The sequence below is a fragment of the Lepidochelys kempii genome, chromosome 1, assembly GCF_965140265.1.
Source record: "Lepidochelys kempii isolate rLepKem1 chromosome 1, rLepKem1.hap2, whole genome shotgun sequence".
NCBI classification, from domain to species: Eukaryota; Metazoa; Chordata; order Testudines; family Cheloniidae; genus Lepidochelys; species Lepidochelys kempii.
In genome coordinates this window covers 338,447,680-338,467,614 of record NC_133256.1, presented here as the reverse complement: position 1 = coordinate 338,467,614, position 19,935 = coordinate 338,447,680, and the positions used below count along the sequence as shown (strand labels likewise).

The following is a 19,935-nucleotide window of genomic DNA, read 5'->3' as shown; positions in this document are numbered from 1 at the left end:
TTAATGAATTTGGCAGTCTCCAAGCTGTCTGTCCTACAGAGTAATCCTAATGACAGAATCATCGCACAGCATTTAATAGAATGTGACAGAAGAATCTCTGTTTGAGAGAGGCTGCAGGGAGGGTAGGGAGGGGGAAGGTATTCAGCTATTATGCCACAGAGCGGGCCCTTACGGTCATTCCTTTCTCACATGTCAACGGGTACACTTATGTGTCTAACCTGAAAAATCAGCGTTTTCAGGCACAGGTTCTTAACCCGCCTACACATTGGTGTAGAATCCCCATTTAAAGCAGGAGGGATTGATGCCCTGTGATTAGGCTGGATTGGGAGTTCAGACTCTTGCAGCTTTCTTGTTTATGGTTTGTAGCAATGCTATTAGTATACTTGATTCTGTAGAAGTCAAAATTAAGATGAGGTCCCTACCCTCTAGGTATTTAGAAACTCATTGAAACAGACATTACAGTGATGTAAGGGGGATAGACACCAACTCATAATGGAGGAATGGTGGCGAGAGGGATACAACACAAGGAAAGAGTCTTCTTTAGGCAGCAGGTCATTTAGAGTAACAAATATTTGAGCTGTGGTGTTACATTGGCTTAGGTTTCTTTTAAATTTAGTTACTAACATTTTGTTTAAGCTGAGTAGAATTCTTGGCAGTACACAAGTGTTAAAAGCAAGTGTGTCCGATATACAAGGGAATACCATGGAGTTGGGGCATTGGGAGGTGACGGGTGACAGCAGTAAGTAAACCATATATGTTATATCATGGTGTTTGTATCAGTATTTCTGTTCTTTTGGAATGATTAGGATGGACGTGACAATGGGGAGTGACCAAGTACAGATTAGTGGCAGAATGTTATCTGAATATTTCAGAGAGATTATTCTGACTGTGTGTGTGTGTGTGTGTGTGTGAGAGAGAGAGAGACCTTGAACAACTCATATTACTTTTCTATGCCACAACTTCTCTTTCTGTAAAATGGAGAGAATCATATTTACCAGCCCAGAGGGGCATGTTGCAACGCTTAATTACTTAATTTTTTAAAACTCTTGGAGATCTTCAGATGAAATGTGCTACTTCAATTCAGAGAGAAGAAGAAGAAACTGTTCCTTGGGCATTGAAATGATTTTAGCTTCTTCATGATTCAAGTCAAATCTTTTCCCTGATGCTGAACATGAATTCAAAAATGCATTCATACTTCAAATGTCAAGACACTGCAGATGCTCCCGTAAGGCTAAGCAATACCTGCTGGTCCATTTGATACTAAGCCAACTGCCAGACAAAACCACAGTGAACCATTATAGTGTCAAGACTCATATCTGAGATTTGGACCTACTGACACTTATAATGCGACAGTAACATTTCTATCCTGGAAATTGATACTCAGCCCCTTGTAAGAGTCCTCTGCCTGGCATCACTAGATGAAGTAATTGCTCATTTTATCTTCTGGTTGTAAAGAGCATTGTAGGATCTAAAATACCCAGCCCTGTTTACCATCCCCCACTTATCAAGTCAGATGTCAGAAATCAGGTGTCTCCATGCTTCCCTGACAAGAACAAGGATGTTAAGGAGTGAAGGCCAGAACAAAACTGGCTCAGGGTTTTATAAAATGCATCTGGGAACTTGGGCTCTAAATGAGCCATAAAATTCCCCCCATGAGGTAGAAGTGGGGTTTCTGCAACATTGGATCAGAAGTGGAAAATGCCATTTTGGAATGCTTATTTTTCCTTGTTGTTTCTATAAGACGTTCTATGCAGATTTGCCTTTATGAGGATGCTATAAAACTAATAATGATTTCCATAAAACTATTGAACAAATAGTAGGAGTATATTTCAACACCACCAGCAAAAAATAAGCATTTCTGGTCTTCATGCGAGCCACTCAAGCCAATTAGCATGAAATTTAATTTGCATTAATCAGCACAAGGTCAGCAAGAAGTTAACCTGATGTGTGGATTTTCACATATAACAATTTGGGGGGGGGCTGTCCCTGCAGGGTGCTGAGGTGGAATTGAAGATGCTGAGCAGCTTGCAGGATTGGGCTCTTAAGGGAGAATAGAAAAGTGTGGGTGGGGGCAGGATTAGGAAATGTTTAAGGCACAAATCAGTATGGTGTAGTTAGAAATCACTTAAGGCATTTATATATTAAATTAAGAGATTTTTGAACCCTTGCCTTTTCCTTGTTAAGACCTTGCAGGTGTTGTTTTCCCTGCAGCAGATGGTAACATTGCTAACACCTAAGAGCTCTGTCCAGCTGAACATACATGCTGTCTTCTGCAATGTGGAGGCCCCAGAAGGCTGCAGATGGTGACTATGCAGTGGATCAAATGATTCAAGAGCTTAGGTACATCCCTTCCTCCAGATCCACAGCAGTGTCTTGAACACCTTTGGAATGGAAGGAGCTTGTGCAAATGACTAGTTTCCTCTTGTATATTCCCTGTTTAGATTCAGTTTTTTCCTGTGCTGACATCACGGATTTTTACTCCAGAGCAACACCCTATCTATAGATCTAGGTCCTTTTCTGGAGCTTCTCAGAATGGTACCTGCCCACAGGGAGTGTATGTGCCATATGGAAATTGGGGAGAGAGAAAGGAATATTCTATGGTCCTTGGGTGAGCTGGCAGAATTCTTGGGGAGGTTGCATGGCATTTCTTCATGTCCCTGACCGAACTGCATTTCAGAGGAGTTGGCCCTGGCAGCCTAAAGCATGTGTTCTCCTTGCCAGAGAACAAACAACCTGTTCCTCTCCTCAAGACCTTTGGGGACATGCTAAGCTTATTTCCTTATGTCATACTGATGAGCCCAGTAACCTTGGAAGGGGGAGAATCTTGAGCAAAACTACATGGCCAGTTCCTGGAATGAGTGGCCATATAATTTGCATGGCCCACCAAAGTCTCCACAGCTGTAGCATCACAAGGGGACATATCCTTGGGGCAGGATAAAGTCTGTAAGTGTTGGACAGTGCTTATGGCCCTTGGCATCAGATAACACCAGTTGGAGATGAGTACACGCAGCATCTTGTAGAATCAAGATCACAGTTTGTTTATGATTTGGGGCCAAATCTTCGGCTGGTGTATTTGGGCTTAACTCCATTGATATCAATGGAACAACACCGATTTACACATGCTTAAGAGCTTAGCCTCTTCATCTCTTAAGCAATATTTTTCCTAGTTTGTTATATATATATATATATATATATATATATATATAGTTTAAACCTGTCATTTGTTTTTGAATGATATGTCAGAGCTCATAGTAGCACTTTTGACATTGCGATCTTTGCAATTTAAAAACCTGTGCTCTGATAGATCAAGGAACATTTAGCACAACAAAACCTAAATTTGGCCAAGAATTTCAACAGTGATTAGAGATTTCAAATGTCTCCATTTTTTGGGTGCCCGACTTTAGACGCCTTCAAAGGGGCATGATATTTTCAAAACATGCTGAGCATCTAATAGCTGAAAATCCAGTCCCTTTAATATGACTCAAGTTGAGCACCAAAAAATATGGAGGCGTTCAAAATCATTAGCCACTTTTGAAAATACTAGCCAAATTTAGGTTTGGGCAAAAATATTAACTATATGATAGCAGGAGAGAGGCACTTGAAATCAAACTGAAGATTTATATAACAGGCAATTTTTTATTTAATCAATCCTAATGCTTTAAAAAAATGTACAGCATTTAAAGAATTGCAAAAGTGAGTGATGATTATTTTATAGCATGTAGTGCAATTAATTAGTCAAAGATGAAAGCTACTGAAACAAGGGTTTATAGTTGCTTGATTATGAAATTTTTACAGTTTTTCTTGTAGTTCTTAATCAGTTTTGTTTTATGGTAACTGTGTATAGAAATAGATCATTTTCCTTTTCTTTTAGTCTTTTAGTGCATGTATAGTATGTAATATATGTCTGAAAATTTTCATCTTCCTCCCTCAAAGTCTTATATCCTACAATTCTAGCAGTCATTTATTCAAGTGTCCTCAGCTAGCCATCAGCTTCCCCCAGTCAGTAGGAGTTTGCCTTCAATCTTTTTCATTTGTATGTAGATTTCTGGAGCTAACATATCATTTGCTTCCATCACATTGTTCACTCTGCTTGTGCATTATATCCCTTCCCTCACCCTTGCCTATTCGTACTGTAAGCTCTTCAGGGCAGGGACTGTCTACTAGTTTGCACAGCACCTAGTGCAATGGGGCTTCATTCTTAGTTGGTCCTTAGGCACTAGCATAGTAAGAGAGAGAGAATGATCATTCTGGATTACAGGAACAATAGAAGAGTAAACTGTATTATTGTTTTATTTCTAATTTTAATCTAAACTGATGAGAAATCATAAAATTCTCATACATGTTATTGCCTGCATGTGTGCCATCCATTCCAGCAAGTATAAAGTATTTACCTGAATGTAAATAAATACATATGTAAGTTCACTGATCATGTGATGTCATATGGTTTACGATATCATACATGGCAGAGCCAGAGGTGGCGACATAGGAGCTGCAACCAGTTAAAAATAAAGATACCCTACTTTAGGATGTGCAGTGTTCTATTTATATCAAAGACAGTTTAGTTTATTTTCTATTTTAAGTCACAGGCTGTAACTGGAAGTTGTCATCTCTCAGATGTATCTCTGTTTGTCCTAGCTATTTCTCTCTGTGCCTTTGATCTGCTTTCTTCTACATTTTTTTTAGCTGCTGGTTGGATGCTATTATGATATGTAGACCCTTCCAAATAAATTGTTTCTTTGCAGAGGGGGGCATGTCTGAAATCACAACATAGCCAGTTATCTGTTTCAAGTCAAGAATTTTCTTTAAAATGTGCTGATTTATCATGTTCAAAATGGTGATTTGCCATGACTTCACCTTATTTTTTTAAACTGGTGCAAAAGGAGTACTGAAGCACATGATTTAAGAAACCTTTTTTTAGTTCCTTCTGGAGCCTCTGTCCTCCAGCTGCTGAGATGCACTGCGTCAGCTCTGTCGAATGGGAGAATGCTTCTTCTCACAAACAGAGAGGAAGAGCTGCAGCAGGACCATTGGCACCAGCTGTGGTAGGAAACTTAAAACAAATCATCTTCTCTTACTGCCTTAATAATTATTCTTATCATTTACACAGCACTTTACATCTCCCAAGTGCTTTTCGTACATTATTTAATCTTCACCACACCCCATGTGAAGCTCATACACATACAGTAATGCTAGCAAAAATCTCTTCATCACTCAGTCTGACCTGCATTTTGCAGCTCATTAAATATTGTCACTTCCATTTTTTAGATCGGAAAAGTAGACAGAGAAGCTAAAACTCTTGCCCAAGGCCCTGAAAAGTTAATGCCAAATCTGACACTGGGAAGTTCCATTCCTCTATCCTGTGTTTTTACACTAGAGGACCATGGTCCTCTCTCCCTTTGCTTCATTTTTACCACAGGAGTTTGAAAATATGCCTTCTTCAGCTGGGGTGTTTCATCTTAGCACAAAGATGGCAACCCTAGCAACTGCAGGCATGTATAGTTTGCACAATGTACCAGTACATTTTTCTCAAGTATCAGAGGGGTAGCCGTGTTAGTCTGGGTCTGTAAAAGCGTCAGAGTCCTGTGGCACCTTATAGACTAACAGACGTATTGGAGCATAAGCTTTTGTGGGTGAATACCCACTTCTGAAATCAGGGCCCCATTCTGCTGGGTTCTGTAGAAACATACAGGAAGAGACAGTCCATGTACCATGAAGCTTACAACTGAAATGAACTGTATAAACAAAATATGGGGGGGAAACTGAGGCATTGAGAGGCAAATTGATTTGCCCAAGGTCACACACAGGTCAGTTGCAGAGCCAGGAAAAGAGTGCAGGTCTCATGACTTCCAGCTCATTGTCCTATCTACTGGGCCATGTTGCCTCCCATTGTTTATGATTTGGATTTTTTTTTAAATAATGGCACATAAAGAAAACATTGTGGTTCCTCTCCCAGTGAGAACGTACCAAAAAATCCCACTGAGTTCAGTGCTAGCAGAATCAGTCCCTCTGCTCTGAAGTACAGTGGTGCAAATAGCAGGTTTTTCAGTTTTATGGCAGTCCCAAAAAATTAGGGGGAAAAATAGCTTCAGGTGAATTCAAAACACAAAATTTTCCGAAGAGATTTTGGCAAACCAAAATGCTGGAGAGAGAACGTTTTGTTTTGTTGTTTTTGCGTCAAATGAAACATTTCATTTAGATTTTGAACTGAAAAAATAACAACACCCCCACCCCCAACTGAAATGCTTTTTTACAACCAAAACAATTTGGCAAAATATCTGAAATGTTTTAGTCATCCCAAATCTTTATTTTTTTTATACCAAAAATGTTCAGCCAGCTCTACTCTGAAATTCGTATTGACTTCAGGCCGTCGGAGTGTCTCTCGTTAGTGGGAGACTTCGGAGGAAGCAGCTGGCTGCTCTTGATGGTGATAGAACCCGGGTGAACCATCCAGCTCCTCTCCCAAGAGAGATGCCAGAAAGGACAGCCATGTTACTCTTTTGAGTGGGATGTTGATTATCTGCTGCCTGAAACCTTGCATAATCACTTCAACTAGTGCAAAGTGGGTGTAAAATGTTATCGCATCAGAACTGTAGCTTTTTACAGTATCATTGCGTTCATTTTGCACAGGAGTAAATGACAGCGCACAATCTGGCCTTGGTTGAAGTTGTAGGTTCCTCTTGTGGGAAGGTGTTAGATAATGTTCTGTCTATCTTAGGCACTGATACGGATTAGTCCATTGTTGTAGTCGCTGAGGACTTCACAATCTTTAATGCCCTACCTTAATACACCCTGTTGAGATAGGGCAGTGCTGCTATTTTCCTCATTTTACGTGTGGGAAACTGAGGCACAGAGAAGCTAAGTGACTTGCTCAAGATCACAAGGGCAATTTGTGGTGGAACTGGGACTTGAATCCTGATGTCCTAAATCCTAGGCTGATGTTCTAACCACTGGACCATCTTTCCTCTGTATGTGATCAGATGTAGACTGGTGCCCATCACATGCTATTGCCCCTTTATAGGGCAGTAGCACAGTTTGTTTTGGATATATGATAATTCTGTTGTTTTCTTGAGCAATCTGAATGATTAAAAGTAATCCAAGGGGAAGTTACAGAATATAGGCCAGTCTCTCAGCTGGTATAAATCATTCTTGCTCCACTGACTTTATGCTGGTCGCCATGAAGCCTTTGCAAGTAATTAACATTGCCACAACATTCAGTTTATGCAGGACAGTATAATTAGTATGGGAAATGCTTACATAATTTCTAGGAGTCCTGTAGTTGCATTAAATACTAGCTAAAGGAATTTTAAAGCTTTTAATGGCTACCACTGCATATGTTTGTATATAAGAATCTACAGTGTGTACAAGAATCTACAGTATATATGTAGAAGTTACATATTTGTGATCTGATGCTAAGTGCTGTATTTACCTTAAATTCTATACCTGGGATTTCATCCTGACAGAAATCAGATAGCCCAGTGCATGTGGTTTAATCTTCCCTTAATGCTATATTATTTTAAAGGCACTCCTGTTTAGTACGTCCTGCAGTGGAAAGGTAATAGGCATCACACATTCCCACTTATCCTCAGCAGCTGTGATCTCACTGCAGATGTCGCTAAGTCAGTCATTTCATTTTGTATGATAGAAAAATGGGTTGTTTTTGTCTTTTAGTTTTACCACTTAGTGGTTTTTGCTTTGCTTTCTTTACACTGTGGATGAGTTCAAAATCCTTAGACTTCATTTCCCATAACTGCTACTTTTCCTTCCATGTAGGAGCAGAATTGATCAAGGATTTCCCAACACCAGGTTCAGTCAGCTACCCAACGCAAGCTGCGTTGATTCCATAACTAGGCCCAAAGGACTCTACAGAAGCCATTTTAATCTGTCCTGAAAAGAAACCATTGTACTTTCTTAAGATGGTGATTCCTCCCATGTTTTTGGACAGTTGTAGTAGTTTATCCTGACACTCCGCATTCAGCTGTGCATTCTCTCACATACCCTGGAGCTTGTAGTCCTCCAAACATCGATCTTATGAATCTGAAACTGGTCTGGACCAACCCAATTGCCATGGCAGGTTACAGCAGGCAAAAGTGATTTGGAGATGGAAAGCATTCGTGCACCAGTACAGAACTCAGAACTTCATGTCCAGGGAGGGAGAGAGAGAATCTAGGGTGCCAGTGAATCTAAAGCACCAGTCACCAAAGCCTGAAATGGCAGTACTGGAGCTAGGGTTTTAGGATTTAGTATTTGGGGTTTGAGTTGCAGGACTTGTCATGGTAGCACAGCTTTGTCCCAGCCAATTCTCATGACTGCTGCATTGATTTTCAGTGAAAGCTAAATGCAATGCCTTCGAGTGCACTTTGGAGTATGTACTTTTAACAATGAAAATGCACTATTTGTTTTGCAGTAGTACCTACAAGCCTCAGTCATAGACAGGATCCCTTTGTGCAAACACAGAACAAAAAAGACAGTCGCTGCCACAACGAGTTTACAAGGTGTAAGGGCTTTTCTTCACAGCAAGTTACTGCCTGACAAGCCAGGGATGAATCTACAGCACCCCAGCTTGCTGTGCAGTAACTTCCCCTGTAGACTAGCCCTATGTACAAATCTAAGGACAAACCTTTGCCCGCCATAATATCATGTTTTCCTTTCACTGAAGGTGAGAACCCACCATCATATTTGCTGGGTTGGTGACTGCTTCCCCAGAGCCCCCCAATCCCCTCTCCCACCCACCAATGAGACCAAACCCAACCAGTAACACCAACATTCAGTAAGGGAATCCTCCAGCTGTGAAATTATGTTCAGCTGCAAACAGGGATACACTAATGAGTAGTCCATATAAGATACCGATGTGTGGTATAAAAAGGGGGACTCCCAGGAAAAATCCTAAATCAAGACACACCTGAATTTTGGGAAAGTTTGAGATTCAATCTGTCTGTAGCTTAGTGTGCAAGGCATACACTCCAGCCCTTCAAATAATTCTGCATTTGAGGCCTGATTCTCATTTACCCCGATTGCTCTTTGCACCACTCTGGTAGCATAAAGGGGACCTCATGGAATTGGTGCCCACTTTGAGATCTATTTACACTGTTAGAGCGGTGTAAAGAGGCCACAGAGTGAATGAGCATCAGTCTCTTGGTGTTTTAGCAGGGGGGAGCCCACGTATCTACATATCTGGTTTAGACCTTAAATACACGAGATAGAGATGAGGTATAGAGGTTTGAATGGCATGAATGAGCCCAGATGTGAAAGTACACTTCATTTTGACCCCATTGGAAACTTGTGATTAAGGGCCACTGTTTCTATTGAACTCAATGGCGAGGGTCCCATTGGCTTCAATGGGAATAGCTTTTGGCCCAAATTGCTTTACAGATGTGACTCTGTGGTCTCTTTCACAGATTGAAAGTGAATAAATAGCAATGCAACCCCTAATGGCTGTGCAGAGATGTCTGTAAAAGCCGCACATCCGCATAGCCACCGGTGAGGCTGAACTAGGTCATTTGCTAAGGCAAATGGTAAAGGCAAACTGAAAACTCTCAAAAGGTCCCTAAACTCTCAAATCAACAATCCTCCGTTTCTCTGATCAGGGCTAGTGGGTGCTGTAAAGCCACTCAGACTCAAACAGGGCGGGGGGGTAAGAGGGAGAGAGAGAAATCCTGCTGTGAATCCAAAACCCCAGAACGAGATCCTAAGCAAAATCCCTTAAAGCACACAAGCCTATCCAGCCACAGCCTCCATGTGCTGCAGTATTGATAATTCACAAGGCAAACAAAAGATGCATTTCATATTTTCATTTCACCAAACAGAATAGGAAACTCATTAATTAATTTTTTGAAGGGGGGGGAGGTTACTAATTTTGTTGATGGTAATCAGGAGAGCTAACACCAGCCAGGCAATAGTGAACGCAAACAAGACCCCTATAGGCAGCAGAGTGCATTAATGTAAAATATGCCCAGACAACATAACTTGTCAGAGAGGATTATTTCTGCTTAGTGAATCTGCAGGGGCCCCTTTGCTCCACCACTCAGCGTCTGACTAGAGAGAGAAAGAGTAGCCATTAGTGAGTAGCAACTGTGGCATTGATGTTTGAGCGCACTTCTGAACTGGCTTTTGTTGAGAATATCGGTGCAGAAAGCATGCGCTGTCCCAAATCCGCTGTTACTATGAGAAATGAGGAGCTGCTTTTAAGGTATGTTGTCTCCTTTGTTTAATGTGTGCTTTCTAGTTGCCTGGGCCCGCTGCGACTATAATCATGCTCTGTATTAAGTAGTTTCCCTATTTAAAAATTTCAAAAAAAAAAGACAGAGAGGCATTGCTGTGTGCAAGCAGCATTTCCACGAGTTACAATTGGATTTAACGTGTCTGATGACCGATGTATTAAGAAAAGCAGGCAACAAATATAAAAACATCTGAAAGCTGGTTCTTCTTTTATCATCTCCTTTGCAATATTTTTGCCTGATTCATTATTCTGCATTGGGTATGGAATAAACATGGAAAGAGACTCCATATTAGAGCTAGTGCCCTAAATACCACTTTTAATTTTCACGTAGTCTCCATAAATAGCCATTAACGCTCTACCTCGTCCCGATCACTTGAAGCTGTTCAAAAAATGTGTGTGAAAACATGTACATATGCGTGTGTATTCTTAACGTACCATAGTGTAGTGGAGAGCAAGAGGCGGCTACCTATCTCAGAGGGAGAGAGACAGAATTATGCTAGAATTGGCACCCTGCTTTGAAAAATGTAGTCTTTTGTTTGTTTGCTAGCAGACATTGTAGCATTGAATGCATCTTTTGGTCTGACAATGGGACAGCTGAACAATAGAGCTGTCAAACTAGCTTAATGCATGTCTGGGGCTTTTTTTTTTTTCTTAGCCCATATTTTTTATTTTTTTATTTGTATAGACTGTATAGTAAGAAATGTTGTAGTATTACTTGTTTATGGGTTTTTAAAATTTGATATCCACTGTTAATAGTGGGGGGTTTGCATCGTGTAATTATGTCTGTTGCATTAAGTTGAAGATTTATTGCTATCTTCTCCTTTAACTGTAGAGAGAAAACTTACTGATTCTGAATGCTTACAAAACTGATGTCCATCTGGCAAATACAAGGCTACTGGACATGTGTTTACAATATTTTATGTCTGATCATTTTAACTTTGACTGTTACGTTGATGCCCACTGTTTTAAAATTTGTTTTGGCAATGAAAACTAGCTACAAAGCAGACAGAGATACATACCATTTTCCATTTTTGTAATCCAACTGCTCCTATTACATTAGGATTTTTAAGGTCAAGCAGAATAATTTACATGGATGGTTCCTGTCCTAAAATCTAACAAATTAATACATATGACATTTCTTGAATTATCCATCTATTTAGAAAGACCTTGTTTATGATTAGAGTGTTGAAGAAATTTTTGTTTATGGATTGGACGTACTCTTATAGTCTCGTAAAATACAGTGTTATGAAAAGAAACTCGTTTACCAAGCTTTCCAAAATCTTTAAATCATTTATCAGGACAACTGCACATATCTTAAATGGGATATTGTGTTGTCAAAAGCCTGGAGTTTCCACAACTGTTGAAGTCTTTAAATAGTTTACAGCTTAATTAACTAGATCACTGGCCTTGTTAATATAATAAAAATGTGGACTTAATAATAGAAACGATTGATACGGAGCTGTGTTGTTTGGCTTTTGTTGAGAACAGTTTCTTTACAGGGCTTGTTTTTGTTTACTGCATTCCCTTGTGTTAGTTTTATGAAATCATACTGATGTTTAGAGGAGAGTAAATGATCTCTTAACAAATAAGGATATATTGCTGAGAGAGAGCTCTTAGCAGCATACATTTAAATAAAATTGTTTTACTGGAGCCATTCAGAGTGCCTTGTGCTTATGGTGGGTTGTTTTCTGTGTCCCCCCCTCCCCATTTAGAGAGAAAACAAGGTGAACTTATAACTCTTTTGGTAAATAAAAAGATAAAATGACAAGTCATAAAAAGTGCATGTGTTTAACTTAAATAGAGGTTATAACATTGAAAACTTTTGCTTGCAGGACATATTTTGCAATCAACCACCATAAAAGTTAAGCATGGTGTTTAACATAATGAGATCATGCTCAAAGCCTGCTATAGTCACTCTTTTTTTTTCTGTACCTTAGAAGAACTTTTTCCTTCCAGAGAAGTGTTAACTAGTCCCTACATGGCCAGTTCTTTTCTGCCCAGGACCGTGCAGCTGGGGTGAGGTATCTTTTGTCGAGTTACCCTCCCTTATGCAATGCATTCTAGAAGCTGCTCTTATCATGGTCCCTTGTGATTATCAGGCAAGAAAGTATGTGGTAGCTTGCTCCAGATTTAATGTAAATACCCCTTTAATAATCACCAAAGCTGGGTGCTAATGACAGAATGGCAATTCTTCAACTTTATCAGTCACTAACATGTCACCTGTACAACATACCCAGCTTCCTTTGTTGAGGAATCTCGATTACCAAACCTGTTTCTAAACCCAGACCTCACAATGAGTTCATACCATACTGCCACTAGTATGTTGCTTTGCATATTTTGAGATTAGGCTAACTGATAAAACGCAGAGGAAAATATTCTATACAGTCAGTGTTCATCTTGTCCAGTATACGCCAATGGTATCATATAACACTTTATTCACATTAAAATTGAAACTTACAATACAAACAAAACTCCTAAAATATTATCCTTATTCTTCTGTGGATATTTACTGGATCATTGCTCTTTCAGTCTTTTATTTAATTATTTTAACAGTTAAGATTGTGAAACAGGTTCTTGTTTCAGAAGAATTTGCAGGTTGGAGGTCTCTGGCAATAATACTTCAGGTGTCTTTACCTTTAACTGGTTGTGAATGGGTGAGATTCAAAGAGCAATGTGGCACCCAGAAATTGGTAAACTTGTCAACATGTCTTCCCGGAACAGTGACAAGATAGCTAATTCACACCCTGCAGTAAGTAGTTGTTTGTTCCTGCAATGACCAAGTGTAATGCTAGAAGGAATTATAGTTCTTAGACCAACCTAGCAGAGCAAGACAAGCTTGTCTGTGAACCTGGGAAATGCCTGATCAGAGTGCTGTAAGAAGACGGTAGCTGTAATGTATTTACTTATTAGTTTGTAGTCTTTGTCTATATTTTCTTCAGATTCATGAATTACTATCTCTAACATCAATGTGCTAATATTCTCTTTGTTAAATTAAAATAAAACTGAAGTGTTTCTGTTATCAAATTTAAGAATGTAAGATTGCAAACTATACCTTTGTGGCTGAAAAACAAAGGACAACATTCAGTTAATATTCATATCTAGGACTTTTACGGCAAGTGTAGATCGTGCTTGGATACTTAAGAAGTCATTCAGGAGTGAATCAATACTAATTATTGTAATCAGGAGGGTTAATTAGCTGAAGATGCTGCTGATGGAAAGTTCATTGCTTACAGCCCTGAAAACTCCTAAGTTGATGAAATCTGAAAGCAAGATGCCTAAGAGGACTTTATATCGAGAGCAGAGTGGCTTTCATTTGGCATTTGAGGGGCCGGTTCTTTCAAATAAGAAAACATAGATGTTTTGCATTTTTATGTCTGTAGAGGAAATGAGAAGAGGCAACTGAATCTCTCTTGAAGAGCTTTCTGTAATAGTTTCTAATTGAACGCCTTTTGAGTAACCAGAAAGTCTCAGTGTAACATTCATTTGTAGATTACCTATACATTAATATAGATAACACTATATGTCTGAAATCTTGTTTCAGCAACTTTATTGGGTATCCCTTTACCAGTTTATTATTTGTGTCTTTTTACTGCGTGGTGAAGCAACTTTAAAAAATCATTGCTTTTTGACTGCTCTGCCCTCTAAGATACCAGTCACATTTGTTCTGCAGAAAGGTATTCAGCTTCTCTTAATTAAAAGGACAGTTATTAAATTACCAATTTGTGAATTTAAGTTACGTGATATGGAATAAAGGCTGAAAGGGAAAAAGAAAATGTTGTTCATGAGTGTTTTGGGGTTCCTACACTTCACATAACAATTGTGTTTCTTAAAGTGAACATCACTGAATTCGAGAAGAACTTAGATATATAAAAGCTTTTCTCATAAGTGGATGGTGAGAAGTTTGTTTCCCTCCCCCCCCCCCCCCCCCACGGTCATATATGTTACGATTACAGTCCAAATGAATCCCTGGGTTTGTTTGAACACACTGTCAAAAAAAACCAACCCACTAGTAAAGTGTTGTTTTGAAAGGCAGAAATTCTTTCTCAAAACATATCATTCTCCTCTCTCTAATGTCGTCAGAGATTATCTAGTACAGGTGCTATTTATCTTTGCTTTCCTATGATTGTTTTACTGCTTCCAACACATTTACTTGTATGTCAGCCATATAAAAGGTAACTGAAAATGGCAGCTGTTGAGAAAGCATGTCGCCATGCCGGGAATGACATGCATTATCAGGGCAGCATGAGCTGCTGGCACTACAGCCCATTTCTACTTGACCTGTCGAATGATTGGCTGCCTGGGATAGTGATGAATCACTAGAGTTTATGAAACAGGACTGCTGGCATTCCCACAGAGGAAATCAAAACTGGAATTTTCCTCTAACGCTATTGTTGTGGCAAAATAAACCCCGGCTTTTTGTTTTGCTTTTGCTTATTTTATCCTGCAGCTAAAGCAAAAGTCTCAGTTAAGCTCATTTGAATGCTGTCCTTGGCAAGCTAAACATTGTGCCAAGGTTACCTATCTCTATTAGATAGAGTAGGAATGATTGAAACCCCATATCTGAGCACTCCCAAGTGTTGGAAAAGCTGGGATCTGGATCTGAATTTGGGAGGATCAGCCACATCTTATTTTTTTTTAATTGGTGTTTACTGAGAATGACTATCCAGGAACTGGCTCAGTATATGAATAACATATAGTAAATGGCTTTGTTTGTCTGGTGACCATTTAAAGGTCTGATATTTGACGTTCCACTAATTCTGTGAACTCACGGTACACACTTTGGAAAAGCCGGGGCTCACAGGTTTTTTGCTTGCCCATTATGTATACAATTTCCACCTCATTCATAAAATAGGAAACCTAAAAACCACATCGTTTGGATTACACGGTTTGTTCTCTGAGTCTTGTGCTTGTGGAAGAGTATCTTGGTCTGTGAACCTTCCAGTGTGCTGAAGAGATTGAGAGACTCTTGAACGGGTCACTAGCTGCTTTGCAAGGACGTAGCCATTTGACTTGCTGCTTGCATTTCAGTGTAACCAAGTTCAAGTTTTGTTTATTTCTACATGCAAAATACCTGGGATGTCCGCTAAACACATCACTATCTAGCCCTGGCAATAACTTTCAGTTTTAGTCCCCATTCGACTTTGTGATCCAAGGGCATGGGCACCTTTTCTATTTAAATATATATGCCTGTAGTCGCTATCATACTTTTTAATCTTCTAGGGTTACCATATGTCTGTATTTTCCTGGACATGTCCAGTGTTTTGGTTCTTAAATTGCCATCCGGGAGGACTTTTTAAATATCTAAAAACATCCGGGATTTTGCCATTATTATTTTTCCCCAAAGAAGAGTTGATCATTCAAGAAAGAGAGTGAATGTTCAAGTCAAAGCTGCAGAAGCTATCGGAAGCCTGCATCCCAAGAAAGGGGGAAAAATTCATAGGCAGGAGTTGTAGACCAAGCTGGATGAGCAAGCATCTCAGAGGGGTGATTAAGAAAAAGAAGAAGGCATATAGGGAGTGGAAAATGGGAGGGATCAGCAAGGAAAGCTACCTTATTGAGGTCAGAACATTTAGGGATAAAGTGAGAAAGGCTAAAAGTCAAGTAGAGTTGGACCTTGCAAAGGGAATTAAAACCAATAGTAAAAGATTCTGTAGCCATATAAATAAGAAGAAAACAAAGAAAGAAGTGGGACCGCTAAACACTGAGGATGGAGCTCCCAGCGCTTGCGGGGGGGGAGGAGGGGTAAATGCGGCACACTCAGGGGAAGAGGCGGGGCCTGGGTGGGATTTGGGGAAGGGGTCCAATGGGGCAGGGAGGGGCAGGGACTTTGGGGAAGGGCTGGAGTGGGGGCTGGGCCAGGAGAGGGGGGGCGTAAGCAAATACCCCCCCTCCCCGCCGTGGAGTATCCTCTTTTTTTTTGAATGTTCAAATATGGTAACCCTATCATCTTCTGAGTCATTCAGCAATTGCCTCTCTTAGAGAGAGGATACTTGAGTGCATGCATAACTCTTATTATTTCAGCCCTAGCCCCCTGGCTGCCCTCCAAAATTTCAGAAGCATTCTAGGGACAGCTTCTCCCATTCAGCCACTAGTTGGTGGTTGCACCCCTGAGCTGTCTTGTCTGACCTTGAGGTGGGTGAGGAGTAAATACTGCACATTCTGGAACGTTCCCATGATAGCAAATCAGCATGTCATGTTCAAGAAAAGTCTTTCAGCATAGTGCTAGACAATAGCCTGCCACTGCTGAATAGAAATGGGGATAACTGGAGGAAGAAATAAAGGGTGTGGAAACTTCTTATCCCACCTAACTAATTGAGAAGAGAGGATAAAGCTGCAGCAACCTGACAGAGACCATTAAGACAACGATGCCACTTGCACAGGTGAATAGCTGCACACATTATAAAGAGATGTGGATGTTATGTTACTGAATTTAAGGCCTGATCCAGCAGCCACGCTCAGTCTGCATATGCAGTATCAGGCCCCTGTAGAAAGGAAATGCATAGATTCATAGATATTTAGGTCAGAAGGGACCATTATGATCATCTAGTCTGACCTCCTGCACAACGCAGGCCACAGAATTTCACCCACCACTCCTACAAAAAACCTCACACCTATATCTGTGCTATTGAAGTCCTCAAATCGTAGTTTAAAGACTTCAAGGAGCAGAGAATCCTCCAGCAAGTGACCCGTGCCCCATGCTACAGAGGAAGGCGAAAACCTCCACCGCCTCTTCCAATCTGCTCTGGAGGAAAATTCCTTCCCGACCCCAAATATGGCGATCAGCTAAACCCTGAGCATATGGGGAAGATTCATCAGCCAGATACTACAGAAAATTCTTTCCTGGGTAACTCAGATCCCACCCCATCTAATAGCCCATCTAATTCTGCGAGTGATCAGAAAATCTAAGATTTTATATATTCATTCTTACCGACCTCGTTTCATCTATAAAAGACCTTTGGTTTTATTTTAGCCTTTTCCTAACTAAACATGACTGATGTATTTTCAACCAAAATGTGAGGAAAAGCTCACTCTAGAGCTTGGGAACTTGTCTGCAGCATTTCAGCCCACATTTAATTTTAATGGGAGAGTTATATAACTCCCTTAAAAATCACAGATACGAGCTGTCCCTGAACTGCAGCAGCAATGTCTGGTTTTCCCCTGCAGTGCTGTTCAAGTGAATCATGCAGAGAGACTTTTCTGTGCAAAGTTGATACATGCACATTTTATTATTTAGTGAGACCCCAAAATGTGCCCATCAGAGCTGGCCGACAATTTCTTGATGGAAAATGCTGATTTGTTGAAACTGAAACTTTTGTGGGATTTTGTCAAAATGTTTAATGGGAAATTATCAAAATATTTCATTTCTATCTCAGTTCCACTCTGTTGTTTCCAATTTTATGTTACGAATTATAATATAAATGACATAATGATAAATTAAAACAAAATGTTTCGCCCTCATCAAAGATAAAGCTTTTGACAGCCAGTAAAACTAAACCATTTTTAAAAAGTTCAAATGAAATATCCATGAAAAACTCCAGTGTTTTGACTTTTTTTCCCCTGATCAGGGATGAAACAAAATTTTAAAATCTCAAAATTTGCCATGAGATGGGAATCCCAAATGTTGACCATCTCCAGTACCAGGAGTCTCAGCACCAACAGGTTTTAATTTGGAAATGGGAGTTCAGGAAAAATTAAAGTGAGATCCTCTCTTAGAAAACTAACCAAGGGAAAAGGGTGTAGCTTTCGCTTAGAATGTCTTACAGTTTTTGCACTTTTCGCTGCAGTTGCCTTGTTATAGTGGACTTTGTCTGTTGGAAATAGCAGTCTTACGTAAAGATAGATTTTTATGTATAGCCATAGTAGTGTAACTTATTTCTGAGCACCCAGGTGCGTAAAACATATTTCACAAACCAAAAACACCCATGGAATGCCCTGTCCAAAAGAGCGCACAATTTAAGAATAAGGTAAGATACAGCCAATAACAGCAACAAATGATGAAAACAGAATGAGGTGAAGGGAGGGTGGAAGTTACATTAGTCATGTCTGTCTAGCCAATCAGGTGGGCTACACAGACATCTTGGTAGTTTAACAGTAGAGGTAAACACTTGAACTAAAATCCCCGATCCTATTTGCATCTTGTACCCCCTCCCCCCCCCCCAAAAAAGTCTGGTTGGGTCCATGTTCTTTTCTAATGTTTCTCTCCCCCCCCCCCGCCATCTTCCCCTTTTGATTCCATCCCATATTTTCCCTCCTACCTTTGCCCGTTTTTCATTGATGAGTTCAACCCCTCACCCTACACGCCTACTGGTTTAATTCAGTCCCTGCTCACTAGCTACTCACTCACTCTCGCCTCCCCCACATCCACCCCCAAACAGTCAATCTCCCAACTGCACAAAACAGCCCACAGAATCCCAAGCAGACAACATATCCTAGGTGATCCTGGAACTCCGCTTCTCTCCTCTGAAGGGAGGCAGGGACTTCTGCACGTGTTCAGAAGGGATGGCCCAGTTTACAAAGCCAGATATACAACTCTTCCCATCAGTGCTTAATTTGTATTGAAAGAGGTGCCAGGGTTGAAGCAATTAGGTGCTGGGTTCAAGCAGGTTTTTTTTTTTTTTTTACATTCTGATTGATGCAGCAAGCCCAGAGGTGCTGGGGCTATGAACTGCCAAGTCTAGAGATCCCGGGGTTCAGCCATGGCAAACCCTGGCACAAATTAAGCACTGCCTCCCACCTTAGCCACCATAATATTATTCCATTTCACTTGGGAATGGACTAATACCCAAATCCAGCAATAATGAAGTCCCATCCTATGTTTCTTCTCCATCACTGTCTGGAAAAGAGGCTTTTTTTTTTGCTCAGTGAATAGAGCAGCTGTTACTTAGTAGGAAATCGGAACTGCCCAGTGCAAGCAGAATCCTAGATTTCTCTCCCGGATAAGCAACGGCTGTTCCATTCACTCTGTTGCTAGGATCATTCCGTGCTACTTGTGCTGTGGGGAATATGCCAGTTATAAAAGGACTTAATGAATAACTGGGTTATGGGAGGACTAGGGGTGAAAGAGAATGAGCTCTTAAAAATTCTCTCTCTCTCACACACGTGTACACCCACACACGTGCACACACACACATGCACATACGTGTATACATACGGAGGTATGCAGCAGTACACACAAGTACGACCTTCACTTCAGCAGTAATGCTTTTCATTAGAACTATAAATTAACAATGGGATTTTAGAGCCCCATCCTACATGCCATGGTCCCAGTGAAGCCACTAAAACTACTGTAGTCGTGGTACTGAGCTCTACATTCAGTTGTAAATGTTTGCTGGATTGTGACTGTACTTCTTACAGATGACTGTTGACAGTATTTGCAGAACATAAGGCTGAGTAGGAACCATTTTAGAGCCAAATACCTTTAAAAACCCCTCCTTAAAATGTAAAATACGCTGTTAATAATGTTCACCTTTTGTCATAAAATCTTGCCTAATTGCTTTAGAAAAGATAACGTTATTATTACTCAACAAATAGAACAAAGGCCTTATACCCACAGTCTGATGAAATCACCTTTGTATCAGTATAAAACAGGAAAACAAGAGAGAGTGGGAAGTTTTACTATAGCAACCAAGTTTACATAATATCATTGTTTTTCAAGCGAAGGCTCTGGAAATGCTTAATTCAAGGTGCTGTACTAATTTTAAATTACATTCATTTCTGCA

The 19,935-nt window shown here is 40.2% G+C and overlaps 1 protein-coding gene across 22 annotated transcripts in view; it reads left to right on the top strand.

Moving 5' to 3' along the window:
* The window catches only part of CELF2 (CUGBP Elav-like family member 2), a 713,224-nt gene that overhangs the window by 387,393 nt on the left and 305,896 nt on the right, over positions 1-19,935 (top strand). For 5 of the 22 annotated variants that reach the window (XM_073328802.1, XM_073328800.1, XM_073328801.1 and 2 more), the window contains exon 1: positions 9,464-10,186. The exons of 5 other annotated variants lie outside the window; for them this stretch is intronic. In XM_073328802.1, the coding sequence (XP_073184903.1) occupies positions 10,080-10,186 (107 nt within the window). In that variant the 5' untranslated portion in view covers positions 9,464-10,079. Of the gene's footprint in view, positions 1-9,460; positions 10,187-19,935 lie in introns of those variants that run through there. 12 more of the 22 variants (XR_012156850.1, XR_012156851.1, XR_012156849.1 and 9 more) reach the window with 4 other exon arrangements.